Source organism: Tursiops truncatus, chromosome 2 (assembly GCF_011762595.2).
Source record: "Tursiops truncatus isolate mTurTru1 chromosome 2, mTurTru1.mat.Y, whole genome shotgun sequence".
Taxonomy (NCBI): domain Eukaryota; kingdom Metazoa; phylum Chordata; class Mammalia; order Artiodactyla; family Delphinidae; genus Tursiops; species Tursiops truncatus.
The window spans coordinates 140,049,817-140,070,401 of NC_047035.1; the positions used below are offsets into that span (position 1 = coordinate 140,049,817).

Consider the following 20,585-nt stretch of genomic DNA (forward strand, 5'->3'; position numbering starts at 1 on the left):
AAAAAAGAAATTTATAAAAATCAATGTATATTTTCAAGAAAATTAACTGTTTGAGATTTTCAAATTAATATTGTGCACACTATATTCTCTTATAATTCTTGTTCTCTAGATCTGTTGTGATATCCTTGTTCTATTTTCTTTATTCATTTTATTCCTTTTTCTTGCTTGAGGAGGTTTGGCTGTGGTGCCAGTCATTTGCCTGTTTGTCCTCAGATCCATCCTGGCCCCGTACCCTGCTTGCTGCATTTCCCAGGCTCCCTTGCTGACAAGCTCCTGCCAGGTTTGGTCCATGGTACAGGCAGGATGTTGGAGGGTGGAAGGAGAGAAGCCTGGGGACTTCGTTCTCTGTACTTCCTGTAGTCTAGCTGTTTGCAGTCTCAGATCCTGCCACGGCCCCAGCCACAGCCCGGCAAGATCACTGTGCTCAGTTCCCACTGGGAGGCCCCATTCCTGGGCTCTGGGCAACACACCCACCACCTCCTTTAGGGCCTCACCTTCCCTTGCATCCTCTTTCAGATTCCACATAATGAAATTCCCTCCACTGAATTATCTGGTGTGGATTCAGTCTTCCTGGCTGGACCATGACTGACTGATGTATCAGTATTTTTCAGAAAAGTAGCTTTTCTTCTTTTAAAGTTTTTTTTTTTTTTTTTTTTTTTTAATTTGGCTGCGTTGGGTCTTCGTTGCTGCCCATGGGCTTTCTCTAGTTGTGGTGAGCGGGGGCTACTCTTCGTTGCTGCTTGTGGGCTTCTCATTGCGGTGGCTTCTCTTGTTGCAGAGCACCGGCTCTAGAACGTGGGCTTCAGTAGTTGTGGCTCATGGGCTTAGTTGCTTCAATGTGGGATCTTCCCGGACTAGGGCATTCCCTGCATCGGCAGGCGGATTCTTAACCACTGCGCCACCAGCGAAGTCCCTAGAAAAGCAGCTTTTCAATTCATGTATCAATTCTACTATTTTCTAAATTATTCATCTCTTTTACTTGGTGAAATAATATAGTTTAGCCAGTGTTATGCTGGTAATCCAACTCTCTTGAAAAAAAAAAAATCCCTGATTTGTCATATAGGTTTCCTCTTCTATCTGAAAGCAGAGCGTTCCTGTTAAGCTTAAGCCGAAATGGCGCACAGCAAAGAAGAAATTACCTTTTTCTGGAAATGAATCTATAGAATCAGTTCTCATGGGGCAATGGAGGGGAAGAAAAGGATTAGAAAGAAGACTCCAGACGATGGTAAGAAGGATCACATCTTGAGTCTGAAATTGTTTAATTACATCTCTCCAAAATGTAATGCTCGGGCTTCCCTGGTGGCGCAGTGGTTGAGAGTCCGCCTGCCGGTGCAGGAAACACGGGTTCGTGCCCCAGTCCGGGAAGATCCCACATGCCGCGGAGCGGCTGGGCCCGTGAGCCATGGCTGCTGAGCCTGTGCGTCCGGAGCCTGTGCTCCGCAATGGGAGAGGCCACAACAGTGAGAGGCCCGCATACAGAAAAAAAAAAAAAAAAAAAATGTAATGCTCATTCATTACATTTGTTAAATTAATTAAAAAAATCATTTCATTGGAAAAATTATTAGGTTTTTCTTACTTCAAAATAATTCCTAAATGCTATGGGTCAAATTATACCCCCTCCCACCCCCATAACCCCCAATGTAACTGTATTTGGAGATAGAGCTTTTAAGAGGTAATTAAGGTTAAGTGATGTCATAAGGGTGAGGCTGTAATCTGAAAGGACTGGTGTCATAAGAAGAGACCAGGGCTTTCTCTGCAGGAGCACAGAGAAGAGGTCATGTGAGCACACAGCAAGATGGTGGCCACCTACAAGCTAAGAGAAGAGGCCTCAGGATGAAACCCACCTAGCCCGCACCTTGATATTGGACTTCCCAGCCTCCAGAACTGTGAGAAGGAAATCTCTGTTGTTTTAGACCCCAGTCTGTGGCATTTTGTTATAGGAGCCCAGCTGAGAGCCAAAAACCAGAGCCCACAATAGTCAGTTTGTTTGGGGTGATGAAAAGTTTTGGAAACAAATAGTGGTGCTGGTCATGCAACATTGTGAATGTAATTAATGCCACTGAGTTGTACACTTAAAAATGGGGAAAATGGCAAATTGTTAGATATATTTTACCATAATCTTTAAAAACTAATAAAGTAGTATACCAAAACCCATTAAATTGTACATTTTAAATGGTTGAATTGTATGGTATGTGAATTATGTCTCAATAAAGCTACTTTAAAAAAAAATCAGAGCCCAAACTGACTAGTAATCACATAATTTCAACAGGAAAATTGCTGGAATTGCTGGAAAATTGCTGAAATTGAGGAATCACATGCAGGTACACTTTCATATTTGCTACGGGCCACCAAAAAGAAATATCCTTTGGGCCTACTCCCCTGGGGGGCAGGGGTTGGAAAGCATTACCCTGGTGAAGGCCGTTTTCCAGTGAGAACCGCCCAAGAGGAGGGTGGCCAGTCTCTGCCTGAATGCCAGCTGCAGGTGGTACTGATGAGAATGCCTAGCTCCCCACCCTGGCTGTTACCACCTTTAAAAACAGCTGCCCCCAAAGAACTAAGATGCTCCTCTGTACCTTCTGAATTGTGTACCATGTAACCTCTAACAGCTGTTCAAGGCAAAAATGTTTTAAAATTTGGCAATTTAGTAGATAAAAATGGCATAACCTTATTTTAATTGCTATTTCCTTAATTGCTACTGGGGTTGACTTTTTTCATGATTATCTGTCACTATACATTTTCACTTCTGTAGAAAAGTTCACAGAACCTGTTTACATTCGTTGGCTCTTCAGATTCCATGATGTTGTGAATGCAGACAGGGGTAAAACGCTGCCATTTTACACTTGGGGGAAATGGGGCTCCCAGATCTAAGAGTAGCTACGAAATCTTTATTGTGCCATGAATCCTACCAGTTATTATTATTATTTTTTATTATTTATTTGGTTGTGCTGGGTCTTAGTTGCAGCAGGTGGGCTCCTTAGTTGTGGCTCGCAGGAGCCTTAGTTGCAGCACATGGGCTCCTTAGTTGCGGCAGGCAGGCTCCTTAGTTGTGGCATGCGAACTCTTAGTTGCAGCATGCATGTGGAATCTAGTTCCCTGACCAGGGATTGAACCCGGGCCCCCTGCATTGGGAGCGTGGAGTCTTAACCACTGTGCCACCAGGGAAGTCCCCTTACCAGTTAGTTTTAAATATGTTACTTCTAACTTTCCCAACAGTCCTACCAGGTAGTTATTACCAGTCTCATTCTACAAATAAAGAAACTGGGACTGAGGGGCTGGTTAACTTGCCCACAGCCACTCAGCTGGTAACAGGGCTCTGTGGTCACTTGAATCTTGAATCAATATCCTTGCTACACAGCAGCTTCCTAGGGCCTGGGCGGAAAGATGCTGGAGTCAGCGGGCAGCATGGAGGTCCACCCAGTCCCATACGTGCAGAGAGGCATCACTTGCTGCGGACAACAAAGTCCTCGGTTTGCAGGGGTGCCAGGTGTGGGTGGTGACCAGTGGAGCAGTGTCCATCCCATTGCCGTCTAGGAAGATGTGACCTTTGTGAGTGAAGAGAGGTTCTACTTGGCGCCCCATTCCACCCCAAGACGTGACGTCATAGACCTGGACCGTCCCATCAAAACCTGAGGAAGAACAAGAAAAGCGAGCATTGACGCTGAATCTCTGAATGCTCTACGGAACCAAAACAGGCTAGAGGATGATGAATCAAATAGCCACAAGATACTTAAAGGCCAACTGAGGGAATTCCTTGGCGGTCCAGTGGTTTGGACTCTGCGCTTTCACTGCTGAGGGCACGGGTTCTATCCCCGGTCGGGGAACTAAGATCCCACAAGCTGCGCAGTGCAGCCAAAAAAATAAATAAATAAAATTAAAGGCCAACTGAAGGGCACGTAACATCTGCCGTCAATGTCAGCAGCTGATGACTCCAAGGAGCTATAACAATAAGCATCTGTTGTCCATCTATCACGTGCCAGGCCCAAGGCTAATCTTGCACTCTCTCTTTTAACCCTCACAACTGTATGAAGTAGGTACTATTATTTTCCCCAAGAAACGGAGGCTTTAGAGACTTTTCAAACCTCTTCCACTTGCCCCCAATTCTAATCCCTCCACATGTGAGTCCCTCTCAGCAGAGGGCCTTGTCTCCTACTTGATGGGGGAAAGAGAAGCCTTTAGAGAGAACTACCCAAGCCTGGTTCTGCTCTTCTGCTCTTTCTGGATCCTGCCGTGACCAATGACCCTCTCCTGCTCTCTCAACTATTCTTTCAACCTCTCCCCCCGTCAGAAGATCCTTCCATCGGCTTTCAGATACCTCATTACACACCCTCATTCAACTAGATACTGCCGGGCCAGACCCAGGAGCCTGCTGACCTAGCTAGCTTGCTGTAGTTCTAAAAGCGAGTAGACTGAGCGGCACCGCTGAGACCCTATCGCCTCTCCCTGGTGCAGCCCGTGGCTGTCCTAGTGTCTTACCATCCGCAGCCTCTCCACCAACCTCAGAACTGAATTCCTGCTGCGACAGGAAAGGCCTGCTACCAGCGTGGGGAAGTCTGGTAGCCAGGATGTGGAAGGGCCACCACTAAAGAACCTGGAGAGCTAATATGGAGCTTTTCTGTGAGCAACCTTAACTTCTGGGGCCAGATTTACTACAGGACTACGGGCTCCTTCCTGAGCACCCAAGAGTCCCCGGAAGAGAGAGATCAAGTGACAGACACAAAATCCTCTCAGCGTACCTGAAATGGCCAAGCAGTTGTCCAGGCCTGGAGCCCAAGTCACTCGCAGCAGCTCTGGGTCAGGGCTAGGCATGGACACTGGGCACTGGACCAAGCTCACCGGCTGGCAGAGATCCCGGGGGTCAAGAAGACAGAGCTGCCCGTCCGAGCCAAGGCTGGCAATGCTGGGCCCAGGGCCCCGGCCCCCAGCTTCTGCACACCACCTCCCTCCAGCGGACCCAGAGCCGGGCCTGAAGTTCTCTGACGGGGTCCACTTCTGGCGGGTGTCGACAAGCCCCAGGCGGCCCGAGGTGCAGCAGAAGGCAAAGGTGTCTGCGTCCAGGACCTGCAGGCTACTCAGCAGCTCGTCGTCACTGATACCTGGACGGTGGGGCGAGAGGAGAAAAGTGGCTGCAGTCAAATGGGTCCAGTGGTTTGGCGCCGTTGGCTGGTCCAAGCCCCTTCCTCTGGGCAGCTCCCCACCAGCCCCCCGCCGAGTGAACCACATCCTGCCGCCTTCTCATCTCACACGGTCCGCCTGGCTGGTTGGGTGCCGGTCCCGGGACTGCCTTCCCCAGCCCCAGAACAGGGGCCCCCGAGGCCTGGCCCTGCCTCTCACTCATCTCGTTTCCCCAGCAGCTGGCACACAGGGTTGGATTCGGTTTCCAGCGTGGCTGGGTGGGGCTGGTAGGAGCCGGCAAGGGGCTGCGGTACCTGAGCTGTAGGTGGTCTTCTGTGATTCCAGATCCACCACCTTCAGACTGCTGAGCCTGGCCCCGTGGAGGACTCCGGGCGCTGCCGACGAGAAGATGGCCATCCTGGGCCAGAGACGCCCCTCCTTCTCGTGCACATCAATGGTGCTGACAGCCTTAATGACATCTGGGGGAAGATGGAAGTGGCTGAAGTCCAGAATGTTAATGCAGGTTTGAAACATTCCATGGTGAAGGCCTGCCAGAAGGTCAGGGGAGACAGGGCCTCACGGCTGGTGAGAGAGGATGTGGAGACATCATCACTGTGCGTTGTGTTTACTTTTTGGTAACTGTCAGAAGCACTGTAGTTTCTCTGTAATTTGTCTTATGAACTGTTTTGCAAATGGGAGATAATGAATCATAGCAGCCATCTCAAAACCTCCCCAGCAGTTCTGGCTTTTTATAGTTTTGCAGAGAACAAATAAAGGAAGAGAAAAGGAGAGCACACGCCGATGATGTTATTTACCCCTTAACTGGAAATAACAGGAACGGAGTTCATGAAGTAATATTATTTCTTCAAAAACATGTCCCATGACCTCAAGCAATTGGCCGAATCCTAACAGGTCAAGGTTATAACACAGATGTCTTTGTCTTCAAACATAAACAGGGCAAGAAAGTCCACATCTTTTTTACACTGAACGTTAAAAAGACATACTTGCCCTCAGGTTAAATCAAATTTTAGCTTTGTTCACCTCAGTCTGCTTCGACAGCAGACAGGTTCCCATCTCTGCATTCTCCATTTATAACATAGTTCAGAACAAGTAGTTTGCTGTACAAACTACTTAAAGGGAGATGCATATTTTCCATTTTATATTTTCTTGCTCCAAGAGGGAGCTCACTGTTTGGTTTCACATTCTCTGAAGAAAATGGAGATCTATGTATTTTTAAATTCTAGAGGATAGGTAAGAGGATGAGGAAGGGATGGATGAGAGAAGGAACACTAACGCGGCTTATCAAGCGAGCACGTGGCAGTCAGTTCCCTGGAGACAGTTCACATACAAGGAGTCACAGAAGGTGTGGCCAGGCTGGGCTAGCATGCAGAGGCCCCTTGGGTCCTCAAACCACAGACTCTCAGTGCACTTTGTCTAGACTTGCTGAACATAACTGCTCTACCCTAGGAGCTGCGGAGGTCGGAGCAGACACAACAGCTGAGCCTCAGGACCGTGTGTCTCCGGGGAGTGCCAGTGAGGCTGCGATTCAAACCAGCCCAGCACAGCTTGCCTCACTCCCCCGGGCCCCACTTAAGCGGCTCCCTTTTCCCTTTCCAAAGACTTAGGAGCCTGGAACAGATTCCCCAGGACCTGCTGCTCTGAGCCAGGGCTGGTTCTCAGGTGTGATTTGTCCCCTGACGGCGGGGAAGGAGGAGGTCAAGGGACAGCCTGCAAAGACCTATTTCAAAGATGCCGTAGAAAACAAAGGCTTCAGAGCTCCTGACTGGAGAGTTGTGCTCCGTAGTTACAACAGGAAAGCAATGCAGGTTCCTCCTCATCCCCTCTCTTGTCAGTGTTAAAATGCCCCCTTTAGGAAATCCACACCAACTAGCCAAATGAAAAGAAAAACTACTACAAAATCAAAGCAAAAGATGCAGTGAGGCACCTCCAAGAACTGGGCAATAAAAGAAAGAAGGCTGTCTGAAGATTAAACCAACAGAACAGGTCGGAGCTGCAGTGGGCACACTCCTTAAGGAGTCAGAATGGCTCCACACCTGCAGTACTGAGCTAACGTATTACCACGTCTAAAGGAAAAGTGGTGCCCATGAGAGGGGGCTGTTCTGCCACAACGGCAAAGAAAATGCTGGGGCCCGTCCACGGCAGAGAGAGCCACTCCAGACTGAAGTTAACTTCAAAGTAGAGGCTGTGGGAGACATTCAGCTGAGGCTGTTAGGTATGTCTCCACCTAAAGACCTTCTGAGTGGACTCCTCAGCCCCAGAGCTGAGAGGAGAGGCCACAGGCCCTCCCTCCAGGGGCCTGGAGAGCCAAGCCTTCACAAGTTCTATACCCTCTGCCTAAGAGAGCTTATGAAAACACCATTTGGAAGCCTCGGAGCTGATTCCTCTTGTTATGGTTATGTTTACCATGCAGGCTTTGACTAGGTTAGGTCTTCTATAGGAAAAGAATAAGGATCTGGAATATTCCACTTTTAGGGACACTTATTTTTTCATTATAAACTAATAAATCTGCGTTCTGGTTTATACAGCAGTCCTGTGAGTCTGGTGAGCGTGTCTGCCCCTAATAACAGATTAGATTTGTTCTGGGTGTGCTGACAGAATCAGGTTTCTGAGATACCAAAGCTGTGGGTCAAACCTGGACCTTGGAAAATTCACCAAGATAATGCTACATTTTTAGGCGTCTAGGAAAACAGCTGGCCAGCCTTCCCCAGATTCTGGAATATTCTGAACTAATATCCAGGGGAAGGTAACTATCTGATTTCCTACTCTCGTATGAGTGTCAGAGCAAGTCTCCTTGGGCCTACCTCTCCTGGGCCTGGGGCTACAGGTTCTATACGGCATCTGGTACCCCAGGCACCGTCAGGACAAAAGAGCTCCAAGGCGCTCCCCTCATCTTTAAACCATTGCTGCCCCACGCAGCCTATTTTTAGGGAAAGATAAAAAACAACTATAAGTTACTGACATAAGGATAGACATAGAGATCACTGGAACCGAACGGAGAGTCCAGAAATAAATCCTTATATTCACAATCAACTGATTTTCACCAAAGGCACCAAGGCAGGTCAGTGGAGAAAGGCCAGGCTTTTTGACAAATGGTGCTGGGACAACCAGACATTCATACGCAAAAAGATGAACTTAGACCCCTCCCTCATACCTACCATACACAAAAGTTAACTCTAAAGAGATCACAGACTTAAATGTTGGAGCTAAAACAATAAAACTTTTGGGAAAAACACTGGGGAAAATCTATGGATTAAGTAAAGATTTCTTAGATATAACACTGTTTTATTATTAAAACGGACCTCATCAAAATTTAAAACTTTTATGCTTCAAAGGACACTATTAAGAAAATGAAAAGACAGGGAGAAAATATTAGCAAAACATATATCTGACAAATAACATGTATCTAGAATGTACAAAGAACTCTCACAAGTCAATAAAGACAAAACAGCCAATCAAAAACTGGGCAAAATATTTCATAAAATATAAGCACCAAGAAAGCAAGGAACATCTATGTGAGTGCTTGCTGTTATATCCCCAGAACCTTGCCCAATGCTTGACACACCGGAAGCACACAATGAATAACAACTAAATGATGAAATGTTAGCTACTGCTACAAATAACAGTAATAATAATAATAATAATAATAATTATAATATATTATATATTATATATATATTATATATTATACATTATATATTATACAATATATATTATAATTATATATATTATAATAATAATTATTATTACTGTTATAATTATTATTATTATTATGTGGCCTTTCATAAGTAGATCTTACTTCCAGGAACCAGATCTAAGCAAAATGGTGGCACAGACTATGTTGCCAGTCAGTAAATACCCTATGACCTTTTTTTCAGAGCCCCTACATACTATACTGAGATCAATTATTATTATCTAACTATAGTTACCACCAGGCAGAGTTATAAGCAGACTTTGAAGTCAGACTACATTTAAGTCTTGGTTCTGCAACCATCTTTGTGACTCTGAACAAGTTAGCCTCTCTGGGAAAGAGTTTGTTCTCAGACTTATGAGAATTTAATGAGATCACACATGGAAGGTGATTAGTACAGTGACTGGAATATAATATACACTCATTAATATTACTGTTACATCTTATAGATTGTTAATTAATCCGAACAAGTATCTATTAAAATGTACAGTGAAACTGGCATATCAAAGACCCTGTGACAGCATGTTATCTCAGCCTGCTAAGGGGGAAAAAAATAACAACAAAACACCCTTAGGAAGATTTGAATAGGCATTTTACCAAAGATACATGAATGGCTAATAAGCATATAAAAAGATGCTCAACATTATTAGTCATTAAGGAATTGCAAATGAAAGCCACATGATATACAATTTCACATCCATTAGGACTGCTTTAATAAAAAAGACAGATAGGGCCTCCCTGGTGGCGCAGTGGTTGGGAGTCTGCCTGCCCATGCACGGGACACGGGTTCGTGCCCCGGTCCGGGAAGATCCCACGTGCCGCGGAGAGGCTGGGCCCGTGAGCCATGGCTGCTGGGCCTGCGCGTCTGGAGCCTGTGCTCCGCAACGGGAGAGGCCACAACAGTGAGAGGCCCGCATACCACAAAAAAAAAAAAAAAAAAAAAAAGACAGATAATAACAAATGTTGGTGAGGACACGGAGAAGCAGGAACCCTCATACACTGCTGGTGGGAATGTAAATGATGAAGCCATTCTGGAAAAGAGTTTGGGAGTTTCTTAAAAAATCAAACAAACAAAAAAAAAATTTTTTAAAAATCAAACATAAGTTTACCACATGATCCAGCAATTTTATTCCTAATGTCTATCCAAGACATATGAAGACATAGGTCCACAGAGACTTGTACATGAATGTTCTTAGCAGCATCATTCCTAATAACCAAAAATCAGATCCATCAACTGGTGAACAGATAGACAAATGTGATACATCCATAAATGGAATACTGTTCAGCCACAGAAAGGAACAAACTGCTGATACACGTTATGACATTGTATGACAGGGTGGACCTCAAAAGTACTATGCTCAGTGAACGAAGCCAGATACAAGAGACCACATGTTGTATGATTCCATTGATATGAAATATCCAGAAAAGGCAAATCTATCATAGAGACAGAAAGCAGATTAGTGGTCGCCTGGGGCAGGGTGTGCGCATGGGGGTTAATCGTAATTGGCATGATGGATCTTACTGGGGTCATGAAAATATCCTAAAAGTGATTATAGTTGCACAACTTGTTAAATTTACTAAAAAGAAAAAAATCACTGAACTGTATACTTAAAATGGGTGACTTTCAATAAAATTATGAAAAAATAAACAATCATAACTACAAATAAGTATATACACACACCTGGAAGCTACAGCATAAGACAAGTGACAAGGAAGAAACAACAAAGGAAAGTCCACAGGGTCAGTGACCTCAAAAACCAAATGAGGACCAGAACCACATTCCTGCAGCAGTGAAGCTTGGGGAGAAGCCAACAGCTGCTACCGGTTTCTGGGAAGCATCCAAGTGAGGCAGAGGACCACACAAGCCAAGGGGCAGTTCCAAGAGCGGCTGCCTTTGCCTCTGAGGCCCGCTTCCATGCTGGTCAGCAATGCTCTAACCCAAGGAGGGATGGCAGGGGCTGGATCAGGGCTGCAGGCTTCGGTGCCTGCCTGACAGGGGAACCGCAAACCTCCTGCTGGAGGGGATACTATGAGGGAACTCCCCCGACTCCCAGAGGAACAGGACTAACGCTTCCTGCGCCTTTCCCAACTTTCCTGTTCCTGTTGGGCAGCAGAGCTATGTCTCTGAGTGGGAGACTGGTCAGCCCAGCCTTGTGCTCACTCACTGTTTTCCCTCCCTGAGAGCAGCATGCCTGCAGTGAGAGGTGACCTCCCTGCTGCCTTTGCTCTGCCCCTGCCTGGGGTGGGAGGGGCCCGAACTTCACCAGGTGCTCTGCCTCTGGCTGGGCTGGTAAACTCAATTCCTGAAGCAAGCTATAGGAAGCTCCACCTGGGGCTTGTGTGCACTGCTGTGGCTGCTAATTCACCTTTGCTGCATTAAAGTAGATACTGCATTTAAAAAAAATTTTTTTGGCCACACCATGTGGCATGTGGGATCTTAGCTCCCCGACCAGGGACTGAACCCGTGCCCCCTGCAGTGGAAGCACAGAGTCTTAACCACTGGACAGCCAGGGAAGTCCCAGTAGATACTGCATTTTAATTCCCACTGGCTCTGAGTCTGTTTCTTAACTGGCTCAGATTAGGGATTGGGGGTGTGAGAATAACAGGCTTTCCTACAAACCCAACCCCGCCGAGTCAAAGTCACTTACCGCTGTCCTCTGCAACCTGCCACACCTGCAGGTAACAACCGGGAAGGCCACTGGTCACCAGCAACCTATTCAGGATGGATAAGAAATCTCAGCCCAGACAGTGGGGAGCTCACCCATACAGCCCTCAGCCTCTCCCTCTCCAGCCCACTCAGCTTGGGATTCCTACACTCCCTGTATCAGGAGAGCTTACGCAGGGAGGGGGCATCAAGATCAGTCACCCTCATTTAACAGAGGAGGAGCAGGCTTGTTCCCCTTTAGGGACAGGTCCACAGCTCACAGAGAGTCGTGGGACTGAGCCCTGGCTTCCACGTGGCATGAAGTGTGCTAGAGGACCCAGCAGGGAGCCTGAACACAGAAGCCTCACCCAGAGGCTCTGGCCTCTGCCAACTGAGCTATTAGCCCCAACTACCCACCACCAGCTCTCTGAGAAGCTAAGAGCATCCCTTCTACTTTATATCTATTCCCTAGAGCAACGCCAGCAATCTGTGGGTTACCATAGTCAAGAGGTCTGTGAGGGACCGTAAAGCCACCGAGCACTGGTTTCTTTGTATTCCAGATCTGTGTGTGCACATGCCCTCCCATGTGCCCCTGTGCTGAGGTGGGATGGGGAGGGGTGGTGATAAAGATACAGGATACCCCTAAAGTTCCAGCCACTCCATCCTGAATGGAAGGTCTGGGTAACAGAGCTGACCATACCTGGTGTCTGGCACATACTTCAGATCAAAGACAGACCTGTCTGAAAATCCTCCATGGCGTACCTTGAAATCTCTTTCAGGGAATAAGCCCTAAAATACAAAGGGGTGGCCAGTCAGATAGGGGACCGCTCTCCAAAGGAACGTTTCAGACAAGTTCTAAGTAAGGAGCCATATCCCAGCCTGGCAGGAAGCCATGGAAGCCGCTCAGGTGGCAATGATGCTTCTCTGGGCAGGGCCTCAGGGTGCTGTTATTTGCAAATATTGGTCTCAGCTGCTCACACAGATAGCTTCCTTTCTTTCCTGCACATCCAAAACCTTTCTTCTAACCTTTCACCACAGCACAAGTGTTACATTCCAAGCCTTCTTAGAGGAGTCACAGAGGCTTAACAGAGAAAGGTGGAATGTATCAGCCAACTAACACAGCCCCATTCCTCCCCACACCTCGCACTGGAAGTTAGGTGGGTTCTTCCAGCAATAAAAATACAACTGCCAGGACGTCCTTGGTGGTTCAGTGGTTAAGAATCCACCTGCTAGTGGTTAAGAATCCGCCTGCCAATGTAGGGGACATGGGTTCGAGCCCTGGTCCGGGAAGATTGCACATGCTGCGGAGCAACTAAGCCTGTGCACCACAACTACTGAGCCTGTGCTCTAGAGCCTGCGAGCCACAACTACTGAGCCTGCGTGCCACAACTACTGAAGCCCGCATTCTAGAGCCCGTGCTCCGCAACAAGAGAAGCCACCGCAATGAGAAGCCCACAAGCAGCAACGAAGAGTAGCCCCCGCTCACCACAACTAGAGAAAGCCTGTGCAGCACCACAGACCCAATGCGGCCAAATAAATAAATAAAATAAATAAAATAATTAATTAAAAAAATACAACTGCCAATTATCCAGTGCTCACTGTGTCAGCCACCCTGTTTATATGACCTGGGCAGTATAATTATCCCTGTTCTAAAATGACAAAGCCAAGGCATAGGGAGCTTAAGCAACTTTTCTAAGGTCACAGGGGTTACGTTATACATCTGAACCCAAGTCTGTCTAACCGAAGGCCATGCTCTTAGCCACTAGACTCTACTATCTCCACGTGAGGAACCAGAGGCAGGGGAAGAGGAGGTGGCCACAAGAGAACAGAGGGAAAGCCAGGGGTGAGGCAGGAGGTAAATCAGGTCTCTCATCAAGGCTCAATTTTGGTGAGCTCCTGACTCAGCTTGAGGGGTAGGGATGAGGAAGATCAAGAACATTAGGAAGGAAATTTACCCAAGGGCAATAAAGGCAGGACTGATCTAGCCAATGAGCCTGAGTGATTTTATAGTAACATTAGGCAGCTATCAACTCTTCGTGACACATTCTTATCTCTTGGCTTCTGGATCACTGGCCTTTTCTGAGACTCCTCCTACTTCAAAGACTATTCATTCTCAGTACTCCTTGTGGCTTCATCATCTTCCTCCACCCATCCATTTCTTTTTTTTTTTTCTGTTTTTTTTTTTTTTTTTTTTTGCAGTACGCAGGCCTCTCACTGTTGTGGCCTCTCCCTGTTGTGGCCTCTCCCTGTTGTGGCCTCTCCCGTTGCGGAACACAGGCTCCGGACACGCAGGCTCAGCGGCCATGGCTCACAGGCCCAGCCGCTCCGCGGCATGTGGGATCTTCCCGGATCGGGGCACGAACCCGTGTCCCCTGCATTGGCAGGCGGACTCTCAACCACTGCACCACCAGGGAAGCCCCTTTCTACCCATTTCTTAAGTGTTCTCCCTGATGTTCTGTCTTTAGCCATCTTCTCCTCTTATTCTTTATATACTACACATTCATCCTAGGTGATCTTAACCATTCTAAGGTTTCAACCACCCTTCATACTCTAATTGCTCCCTAAACTTTTTTTTTTCCCGGCCGTGTGGCACGGCTTATGGGATCTTGGTTCCCCGACCAGGGATCGAACCCGGGCTCCCTGCAGTGGAAGTGTGACGTCTTAACCACTGGACCACCAGGGAATTCCCCCTAAATCTATTCTTGATAAAGTATAATTGACTTCTTGCTCTAGGAGCCCTCTGTAAATCACAGGATTTTCTGTACAACCTACCTCTGTGCACATTTGCCTCCCTTTATTAGACTATAAGGGCAGGCCCAGGGCTTACAGTTTTTCTCTTTCTAGTATCCAGGACAATATTTAGTAGACAATAGGAGCTCCATAAAGATTTAATAAATGAGTAGAAGTAGACACATATACTCAGCATAAATATTTCAAGTTACCTGGTTTTCTTTTACAGAAAGTCTGAGAGGTAATATCAGATGAAGAATCTCATTTTTTTTCAGGCTTTCATAGCCAGCAACCAAGATTCCTGGAAAAAGAAGCAGAATAAGCTGTGACAAAGTGCTAGAAAGATTCTGGACCACAGCTGGGTCCAGACACTCTGCCAAATCTCCCAAAGCAAAGACAAACTCTTCTGCCATTGGTATGCAGCCTTGTACTGAGGGATGGAAGAGATCTAGATCTTTCTTCATAAGAGAAATATAATGCTGACGGGGCATGAAATTGCTACAAGTGACCAAGAGGCCCTCAAGCTCCCAGAAGAGGGGTTGGGTCCCTCTGGGCTGAGCTCCTGAGTTCCAGCTTGAGGAGTGGTTCTTCAGGGCCAGGCAGGGCACATCACCTTTGTCACCAATCCATTCAAGGACTCGAGTGGCTCCCGAGAGGTCGAATGCATGGAAATCCTGGTACCTGCATGATAGGGACACAACATCACACGATGCATTGCACTTTACAGCTGTTAAAGAACCTGAGATGTTAGCATGGTTCGGCAGTTGGGGGCCCAGGCTCTGGAATCAGGCAGAACTGGGATCAAGCCTTGTTACACATTTCATCCCCTGTGTGACTGGGGGCAGGCCAGTCACAGTTTCCCTGAGTCTCGTCCTCATCTGTAAAATGGAACTCCTAGAGTACTCAGACTTCCCAAGGTTGACGTGAGGAATCGAGATAATCTTTGTTTAAGGTTTAACCCAGAGCCTGGCGCAAAATAAATAGTCACTTATGTTATTATTATCCTCCACAAGCACTGCCCCTACTAGTACTTCACACAATTTGCGCACACAGGAAGGTGCCATTTCCCAGCTGCGGGAGTCGAGGCCCAGGCGGAGTCCTCCGTACAGGTCCCGCCCCACATGCCGCGAGTTTCCTGCGTGCTCCATGCCGCGCCCGTCCGCCCCCAAGCCAGCTCCAGACCCGGATTCCACGTCCCAAGCCCACACGATTTACAAGCGCAAGGATTCCACCAGCCAGTCCTCCGCGGGCTCCATGGCAACTGTCGCTTCCGGTACTCCACTTCCGCCTCTGAACCTTCCTGGGCAAGAGCGGCCGTCTCGCGAGGAGTGGGGCGCGGCCTGGTCTGACGCGGGGGCGGGGCCTTAGAGGTCCCTTAGCGCCGCCGCGGACCTGCGGTACCCTTAGCTAGCTATGTCCGGGATTCTCCGGATAAACTCTCCTGGAAACAAGACGAAAATTCAGGGATTCCCAGGATGTCAGTTCCGGGCGGGGCCTGAGGGACCAAATACACCCTGGTTTTATGACCGGGTATTTGCAGATCAGAGGAAAACGCCAGATAAAATACAGGACGCCCGGTTAAATTCCAATTTTAGGTAAACAACGAATAATTTTTTTCGTTTAAGTATGTCCATGCAATATTTAGGATATCTTATACGATAAGATAGGGGCATCCTGCCATTCCTAAGTGCTAGGCATCCACAGAGGTAGGCAGGGGCAGGCCCCCAGTGCCTTTCTCCCTGAAGGGCCTGGGAGGGGTCAGGGTAGTGGTTTTCTCAGAATAACAGCCTCAACCTCACAGAGTGGTCATGACAGTCAAAGGAGATCATAGAAGTAAAGTCCAAGTACCATGCCTGGCCCTGGGCCGGACAGTGTTTTTACTCCCCCACCTCCAGCTCTGCCCAAGACCTCACTTCTGAAGTCCCACCCACTAGGGCTAAGTACTGCTTCCTCTGAGATTCTCTAGTTGGTCTTCATGTTTCAGGCCTTCGAGACCAGTGGCCCTGGAGGGGACATTGTCTGCCTTTAGACTCAGCCAGCCCGAGCACCTGGCCCTTACATCTGAGGTCTCCAGAGGCTGGTGGTTCTTCTTTTTTTTTTTGGCCACACTGCGCGGCATGTGGGATCTTAGTTCCCCATGGGGCTGGGGATGAACCTTTTGTAGGGAATGCCCCTCCCTTCTTTCAAGATGTACATATTATATGCTAGGCATGGTGGGGGACACAAAGTTAAGTCAGCCACTGGTGCTGCCAGGAAGCTCACAGACTGGCAACAGCTCCTGTTTACTAAGTGCTTTCTATGCATTAGGCATCATGCTCAGCATGTGACACAAATGGTCTCATTTAAGAGGAGAGGGGCACTACTGTTCCCATTTTATGGATGAAGAAGATGAGGCTTGGAGAGGTTAAATGACATTTCTAAGGTCACACAGCTACTAAGTAGCTAGCTTATGAACCCAGCATGCTGTCACCAGAGCCCCCATTCTACCACATTACACTGCCTTCTTCACATAGCAACGAAGTACCAGGGAAGGTGGTGTGGGATGGGGACAGCGCCAGGGACAGAGAATGGAGGAGTTGCCCCTCTGCCAGGCTGGAGATGAAAGCTGGCTTGGCTTCAACTCTGGGGCCTTGAACCCCATAGGTCAGTGGTTTACAACCCAGGGTGATTTTGGCTCCCTCCCCTGTCCCCTCCCCAGAGGACCTCTGGCAATGTCTGGAGGCATTTTTGGTTGTCCTAACAGTATCTATCCATACTCTAGTGGATAGAGACGAGGGACACAGCTAAGCGTCCTACAATGCACAGGACAACTCCCACAACAGAGAATTGTCCAGCCCAGAATATCAAGTGCTGGCGTTGAGAAACCCTGCCACTGGTCACTGAGGCAGACGAGAGACTGGGAAGAGCACTGGTCAAGGTGAACAAGGTCTAGACTCTGTGTTAGCTGCTGACTAACTCTTTTCATCCCTTCTCTGAGCCTCAGGGTCCCAACAGGCACATACAGGGCACAGCAAAGGTGGACAGCTGGGGTGGGGCAAGTCTGTGTAGACTGGGGTGGAGGTAGGGGAAGGTCCTGCTGGATAATCCCAGGCTGTGACTTTAGACTGGGCAATGGGTGAGGGGAACGTCTTCCCTTACTTTTTGTTCCATGGGGTTTGCTGGGAAGGTCAGCTTTCTTTCTTCAGAATCCTCTCCGTTTGAGCTCTAGATCACAGGGAGAGCCTAGAATCGCTGACTTTCTTGGGTGGGCCTATCACACCCTGGCTGGGCACTCACACCGTAAGCCCAATGCTGGATCCAGGGGCAGCCCTGGCTGAGCCTCTCCCGGGCCTGGCTCACCTGGGTGTGAGGGGCTGGGCCGCTGAGGCTCATGCCCAGAGCTTTCTTTTGCAGGAGGATCCTGAGCAGATCATGACTCAGCTGCAGTCTCTGGTCCCTCAGGGAGATGTGGGGAGCTGTCCCCAATAGGGATGGGCTGGGGGCTCCAGACTCTTCTTGCCCATGACGTGACCTAGAAAGGAGGTGCCGAGGCACAAGGAAGTCAGGGAGCAAGGATCCTATCCCAGTGGGAAAGCTCCCCATCTCTCTCACTTTTCAGTTCTCATGGCAGGAAGATACACAACCTTCCTCCTCCTCGTCACCAGGAGCTACAAAGACCGCGGGTGGTAGCAAAGCCTGTACCTCAGCTTTTCCTGAGCAGGTAGATGGGGTGGAGGGGACGGCACAGCTGGAAGGAGGGTGGTATGCCCCAGGGCCAGGAAGAAACTCTGCCAGTTGTGCTGTCTGCTTAGAACAGGGACGGGAACGGCAGAGAAGGAAGTGGAGAACAAGAGATGTCTGGAAGGTGGAGGTGCAGAGAGAAGACACACCAGAGGTTAGAAGATTCAGTAAAGTCTTGTCTAAGAGAAGGGGCACGGCGGGCTGGCAGGTAGATTTAGGATCCAGCCCCAGCTCTGCTTTAAACTGGCTGGGTGAGTGATTTAACCGTCATTGGGTCTGGGTCTCAAGTGCCCCATCTGTTAGATGAGTTCCAGGGTCCCCTCTAGCCTGGACACTAGTGTCCATGGCTGAGGAGAGGCCAGAGAAGGAAAATGGGGTCAGAGCAGGGTGAGGGGCGCTTGCCCGTACCGCGAAGACTTACCGGTGGCCCAGAGATTGCCCCGCGGGTGCACTCGGATCTTGCTGGCCCGTCTGCGGGGCTCCGGGAGATCCCAGCTAAACGGGGCGGCGCCGGCAGCGAGCAGAGCGAAGAGCAGAAGGCCTCCGAGCAGCCGAGCGCCCCGCGCCCCGCGCCCGCAGGGTCATGGCTGTGTACCGGCCGCGCCTCAGTTCAGGTGCACTTAGCCACGGCTCAGGCCCCTGACGCTCGCCTTCCCTCCTTTTAAACCCGCGCCCCTGGGGGCGGAGCCTGCCCCGAAGAGCCCGCCCCGGCGCGCGCGCTGCCGCTCCTGCCCCGCCCTCCTCCGACCCTCCTGTCCTCGCCAGCCCTTGGGTGGGGGTCTCGGTCAGGGGCCCCCTCCACAGCCCACACGGCCGCACTCCTAACCCCACGTGGGCACCGTTTCCTCAGGGCGTTCGGGCCCAAGCCCAACACCTTCAAGCTGGGGACCTGGGCAAAGCCGGCTCCCCTGGCCCTCCCTCACCGCTCCCAAGGGCTTTCGGCCAACGAGCGGTTCCTTCACCTCTGTGCCTCTTTCTAAGGGTAGAAAAGGGGGCGAGGATGCCTCCTGTGTAACACAGGCGTTACAGTGCCCAGCATAGTGCCAGGCACCAGAGGAGCTCCATAAAATGCCAGTTGGCCCTTCCCTCCTGGGGAATCTGACCGGGTTCACCCAGCTCTCTGCCTTCTCACAGCCGGCACTCACCAGGTGCTGTGGAAATCACAGCAGATGCTCAGGGTAGGAGTGCAGAACGATGGATGGCCGAGCCCTCCCCTCCCCCACCCTCCCCCCACAAATGGGCGCCCAGATTGGGAGAGACTGGCTTATCAGTTGGCCAGGAGGCAGATCTTTGGGTCAGGGGAGTGAAAAGAGCACTGGACCAAGAGTCCGTATACAAGCTGTGTGACCTCACTGACCCTCACCTTCTTCAATTGTAAAATGGCAATAACCACACTGCCCTATTTTTAATAGTTTTACATTTTTTAGCCCAATTATTTTGTGGCAGGAAGCAACAGTCCTATAGGACTCCCTCTCAAAGTCAGCACTCTCCTCCTCCAAAGGAGCTGTCCAGACTTGTCTTGGAAGTTTTGGGTCAGTGGCAGCACTTAATGAATAGAAGACACTGTGCTCCAAAATAATACATTTATTTTTGCTTAAATGTTTACTAAACACCAATGTTCAGAGCACTATGCCAGGCACAGGAGGGCAGGGACACAAAAGATAGTGCCCTGCTCCCACAGGAGTTTACCATCTCATTAGAGCGACAGAGTACAAAAGGAGTGAATGATGGAGGAGCAGGGTACTGACCAACCCCTGAGCCCTGGATTCTTCTCAGAAACACTGCACAGTGTGGCTGTGACCGAACCTACTCCCCAGTCTGGCTCAAAAACGGTACTTGCTATTATTATTCTTGCCATATCTAGCTCAGCAAGGCCTGCTAGCTCTGTGGATCACCATCTTAAAAGGGGAAGCGTGTATGAGAAGCTGGTTGTCATGCTGAGCTCCCAGAAAGCACGACACACAGGACAAGGACATTCCATTTCCGGCTTTTTTCCCAATCTCCTTCTCATCTCCCACCCTGGCATTTACACCTCTCTGTACTCTTGTCACTGCTTAGCCATGGTGTACAGATATAGCTCTTATCACCTTCCCATAATAATCATTCCCTTTTCAACCCCCTCCCTCTCCTCTGCATCAATCACAGCACCCATCCTATCCTCTCTGGTCCTCGGTCATAGAAATTAGGAGGTGGTACTGAGTGCCGCCTCACTTAAATGCTTGAAGAAATCTTATTTGGTAGGTTTATCTCTCATTTTATAGCTGGAAGCTGGCTCAGAGGTTGAGTCACTTGCCCAGACGTCACACTGGAATCAGACTTTGGGTCTGTTCAGATCACTCTGTCAGGCCCCCAGAGTCATCAGGGACAGATACTGCTTTCCCTAAACCACACCCACTCCTGTTTTACTTTCCCATTTAAATATCAAGTTGGTTTAGATTTCTCAAGGGGGAGAGGGAGCAGGCACTGAGTTTCATCTCTCTTCTGCAGGTGACCCTGGGACCTTGGTTCTGCTCTGACAGGTTCATTTATACTTAAGCAAGCCTCCCCTGACATAGCCTGCACTCGCAGCTCCAACCACAGCTGTGAAAATGACCCCAGATGCCCCTAGGATCATTTTATCTGTCAGCTTAGCACAGGAAAAAAGGGGCCTCCGAGGACCCTGGGGAAAGA

At 49.0% G+C, this 20,585-nt stretch overlaps 1 protein-coding gene across 6 annotated transcripts; it reads right to left on the reverse strand.

The window, feature by feature from the left end:
• Positions 1 to 620: 620 nt before the first annotated feature.
• On the reverse strand, positions 621 to 18,548 carry WDR73 (WD repeat domain 73). 6 transcript variants are annotated; one of them, XM_073801428.1, is made up of 10 exons: positions 18,337 to 18,548; positions 17,877 to 18,032; positions 17,535 to 17,706; positions 15,245 to 15,636; positions 14,408 to 14,876; positions 12,166 to 12,254; positions 11,470 to 11,534; positions 5,427 to 5,591; positions 4,734 to 5,093; positions 621 to 3,626 (listed from the first exon to the last, which is right to left on the reverse strand). In XM_073801428.1, exons 4-10 carry the CDS (start codon positions 15,316 to 15,318, stop codon positions 3,391 to 3,393), a joined length of 1,458 nt encoding a protein of 485 aa, XP_073657529.1. In that variant the 5' UTR covers positions 15,319 to 15,636; positions 17,535 to 17,706; positions 17,877 to 18,032; positions 18,337 to 18,548; the 3' UTR covers positions 621 to 3,390. The 6 variants fall into 6 exon arrangements, with proteins under 6 accessions (XP_073657529.1, XP_073657530.1, XP_033708079.1 ...); XM_073801429.1 differs by lacking the exon at positions 17,877 to 18,032 and having other exon boundaries at positions 14,408 to 14,496; positions 14,809 to 14,876; positions 18,337 to 18,544; XM_033852188.2 differs by lacking the exon at positions 17,877 to 18,032 and having other exon boundaries at positions 14,408 to 14,496; positions 14,809 to 14,876; positions 15,411 to 15,636; positions 18,337 to 18,543.
• Positions 18,549 to 20,585: the final 2,037 nt, after the last annotated feature.